The following is a 4,005-nucleotide window of genomic DNA, read 5'->3' on the forward strand; positions in this document are numbered from 1 at the left end:
AACTTTTTAAAACAGTTTTTAAACTTGCGTCACTGCCAGCCGCTTTGCACGAGCCCAGTTATTGGAGACTGAACCAGGAGGATCTACCACGCCATATCCAGATTTATAGCGAACGAAGACATAAAAATTTGAAATAATTTTGATCACTGAATTTTACTACAGAAATGAATAAACAATTAAATGGTTAACTGTCAATTGTGTCTTTGCAGTATAGGTGCAAATGTCTCGTACATGAATGAAGACGTACATGAATGAAGAAAGACAACTGTTATCTTGCTATATGTTTGTGTATCAAAAGAACTAAAATGTGATGTCTAAAAAGTTTTTGTGCTAGAAGCGAATAAAATAAAAAAATATTCGAAATGCCTTGGTTCCATACCAGTGATCTCTGCTATAAAGTAAATTGAGTATCATCTTTGGTCGTTGATGTCTTTTGAGATTGATCTTTGTACGGCGTTGTGTGTGATGTGAATGTGGTGGTAAATGGTTTATGTGTCGGTACTTGTATAACTAATAGTTTGTGTTGAGTGGAAAATATTAGTGCAGTGGTTCGTATTTAGTAAACAGTTGTAGTAGACGGTAAGCTTTCTTCGGACGCAAACTTAAGTTACGATTAGAGATATTTTTATTGGCGCACTTTCGTGAAAAATAGATGTTTATGCAGCCGCCATTATTACAAAAGCCGTAACAACGCGCTTTGCGAGGTAAAACTTTGTCGTAAGATAGGTTACTGGTGAAGGAGAAGTTGTTATTGATATTCAAGCCGCAGCTCTGCGCACGCGCAGTACAGCATCCATTTTCTTGCTTGCTGGTACTGCGTCGTAATACGTGTAAAGTATTTGTCTGGGTCCTGGACTGTTGCGAACAGATGTTACTAATCGTGCCGTAACTAATCGTTGTTAATAACCACCGAGTGCACCGTGTTATTTACGTGTTCTGTCTTGTAAGGTAAGCCTGTTTGCGAATATACGAAATTGTCCAAGCGTTCGTAGTTGATTCTTTCGCATTCCACCCGCAGTCAGTACGAAGTTACATAAAATTTTAATTGTGTTGTTGTGGGCACGACGTCCGTCGCTGCTTGTTTGCGTACAGAGCATTGTTCAGAACTCCGTATTTTATTTCTACTTTATTTCTCAAATTCTCTTGAAACATTCTGTTGACTTTCTGCCAGATCGGTCGTGTTTACTGTGTCGCATGATTTTACCGTATCAGCTATTATTTTATGATGGAATAGGGGTTAAGCTCCGTGCAGAATTGCTATATGCTTGGCTTAGTGAAGCATCAGGCCTATTTTTTTGGGCAAAGGAATTAATTTTTCTGGGGGTTGTTTAATGTATTGACAGCTCTTCAGTATTAATTGTTAGATTGAAATGTTTGATTAATGACATACTGTGCCTATGTTTTGCAGTTCTGTAGTATGATTTAGTATCAGTGTGTCTTGGGACATTTAAATTGTAGTTTGTTGCATTGTATCTGATGAGGAATGAATTTCTTGATAATTTGGTTTAAGTTGTACCTTCTGAGATATTCCATTTTCGTGTAGCTAATGTTGATCACTCTAAACCTTTGTTGGCAATTTAATTGAGACAACCTTTCTCCATTTCTTTTAGGAACAAAAACATGACAGAGTACGTGCAGGTTGCAGAAGAAGAATGTGAGGAGCCTGTGGAGCTTCCTACTGAGGAAGATGGCACACTGCTACTATCAACATTGGTAGCACAGTTTCCAGGAGCATGTGGTCTGAAGTATCGTTGTAAGGAATCGCAGGGTATGAGAGGGATTCGTCTCGCTGATGGAAAATTGCATCCACCAGAGGATGGTTGGAAAGGTAATTTATATTGTTGTGTATTCCCCAAAGAGAACAAAAGGAAATCAGATGATAATACCATTAATTCAATGTCTAAGACAAAAAGAATGGAAAGCAAACTGAAGTGCACTGATCTAATTGTTCTTGGTTTACCGTGGAAAATTAATGATCAGCAGTTACGTGAATATTTTGAGGCATTTGGTGAATTGCTTATGTCACAAGTTAAGGTCGATCCCAAAACAGGACAGTCAAAGGGATTTGGTTTCATTAGGTTTAAGGACATAGAATCACAGATGAGAGTCATCTCGCAAAGACATTTAATTGGAGAACGTTGGTGTGATGTTAAAATACCTAATTCCAAAGATGGACACATTCAGCAAATGCCATCTAAAGTATTTGTTGGCAGAGTAACTCAAGATATGACAGCTCAAGATCTAAAGGATTACTTTTCTGACTTTGGTGAAGTAACTGATGTTTTCATTCCAAAACCATTCAGGGCATTTGCATTTGTGACTTTTTTAGATCCAGAGGTAGCTAACAGTTTGTGTGGAGAGGACCATCTTATTAAGGGTGTATCAGTTCGTACGGGCATGGCATTGCCAAAAAACGCCGATAATTACGCCCGCAATGCAGGCGGGTATCAAGGTGGTCCCAATAGGCAAGGTGGAATGGCAATGGTTGGTGGTGCGAGAGGTAGAGATTGGGAAGACATGAGAATGGGCTCTGCATCACCTCGGTCAAACAACACTACATTGACCCCAAATGTAAATATGGGTCAGATGGGTATGGGTATGTCTGGGCAGGGAGGTGGTAGTGGTGCAAATATGGGAGCACAAGGTAACACTTCAGACATGCAAAATGTATTGTTGACAGCGGTAAACCCCATGCTCGTGGCAGCTGCTCTAAATCAGGCTGGTTGGGGACTGATGGGGTCAGGTCAGCAAGGTGGACAGGCTGCTCAGCAAGGGAATCCTAGTGACACTGCTTCAACCGGAACAAATCAGCAACCAACTAATTACGGTGGTGGGTGGATGAACAGCCAAGGACCAGCCGGGGGCAGCACCAATGGCCAGCAGGGAATGTGGTCACAGAAAAACAAACATGATTCAATGCTGAAATATAACTGATGGGGCAATTATTTTTCCAGTAGTCCATCCTATTTAGTCATATTTGATGGATGGTATGCTCCTCATAGAGTGAGATATAGCTGTTGAATGCTGAAAAAAGTCATATTTTGCAAGAAATGGACCGTGTGCTGAGTTTGTTAAATGATGTGGAAGATCATTTTATGTTCATAAAGCATATGTACAGAATTGTGTGTGTGTGTGGTTTTAATTTTTATTACTTTTGTAACAAGTCTCAGCTTAATGACTTTAGTTTATCACCTCATGCTGAAAGTGTGTAATTTTGATGAAAGGGTTTTTCCTTGCTACTAAACCTTAAAGCACACGGTATTGAGCATTTCCTTTTGTAATGTTTAATTATATAATGGAAAAAAAAACATAATTCATTTGTATTTCACATGAATGTTCACAGATTCACGAAAAGTGTGTGTTTTGAATTTAAAATATTGCTCCAAAGAAACTTGTTGTATGTATGTACTGTGATTGGAAATGGTTTTTTGGTTGTAACTGAAGAAGTGTCCGTGTGAAAACTACTTGACAAATGCTTTTTTGTATATAGTTACAAATGGTAGGCAGAATCCATGAATGTCTCCAGTTCTTAATGTCATGCAGTATGTATTTAAGGTCAAGAGATTGTGGCTGAGATTGTAGTCATTAAGTTATCACACTACCAGTGTGAAGTGAGTGTATTGGATTTGGATTGTCGTGTTTGTGAAGCTTGATTTAGCGAATGTTAACTGAAAAATGTTTGTGTGCTGAGTGTTTGAAATTATGAATGTGTAATAATGATTGAAATAAATGCTTTAAAACATAAATAGTGGGTTTGAATTATATTTTATTTAATAATTTCTGAATAAAGTTCGAAGTCTGACTTTTTGCTGTATTTTTTCACATGAGCAGTGGGGGCTAGTTACCGGGTGGAACAAGTGATTTAACACCTTATACTTATATTACAGTTTGATCATTTGCATAAATAATGGTGGTTAGTAAAGATTAGTCTTTTAGGTAAACTGGTTTGTAGGCAGTGAGAAAGTTCCTAGCCATTTCTCCAGAGATTTCACTTCACAGGTGTAT

At 38.3% G+C, this 4,005-nt stretch overlaps 1 protein-coding gene across 2 annotated transcripts; it reads left to right on the plus strand.

Annotated features, from left to right (window-relative positions):
• The first annotated feature begins 446 nt into the window (after nucleotides 1-446).
• Nucleotides 447-3,746, plus strand: LOC126197129 (TAR DNA-binding protein 43-like). 2 transcript variants are annotated; one of them, XM_049934617.1, is made up of 2 exons: nucleotides 447-579; nucleotides 1,611-3,746. In XM_049934617.1, exon 2 carries the CDS (start codon nucleotides 1,621-1,623, stop codon nucleotides 2,932-2,934), a length of 1,314 nt encoding a protein of 437 aa, XP_049790574.1. In that variant the 5' UTR covers nucleotides 447-579; nucleotides 1,611-1,620; the 3' UTR covers nucleotides 2,935-3,746. The 2 variants fall into 2 exon arrangements, with proteins under 2 accessions (XP_049790574.1, XP_049790575.1); XM_049934618.1 differs by lacking the exon at nucleotides 447-579 and adding an exon at nucleotides 798-948.
• The last annotated feature ends 259 nt before the right edge of the window (nucleotides 3,747-4,005 follow it).

The sequence above is a fragment of the Schistocerca nitens genome, chromosome 1, assembly GCF_023898315.1.
Source record: "Schistocerca nitens isolate TAMUIC-IGC-003100 chromosome 1, iqSchNite1.1, whole genome shotgun sequence".
NCBI classification, from domain to species: domain Eukaryota; kingdom Metazoa; phylum Arthropoda; class Insecta; order Orthoptera; family Acrididae; genus Schistocerca; species Schistocerca nitens.

What these genes read in the sequence shown, in the direction of transcription:
- LOC126197129 (XM_049934617.1), top strand. Translation starts at nt 1,621, where the DNA reads ATGACAGAGTACGTGCAGGTTGCAGAAGAAGAATGTGAGGAGCCTGTG.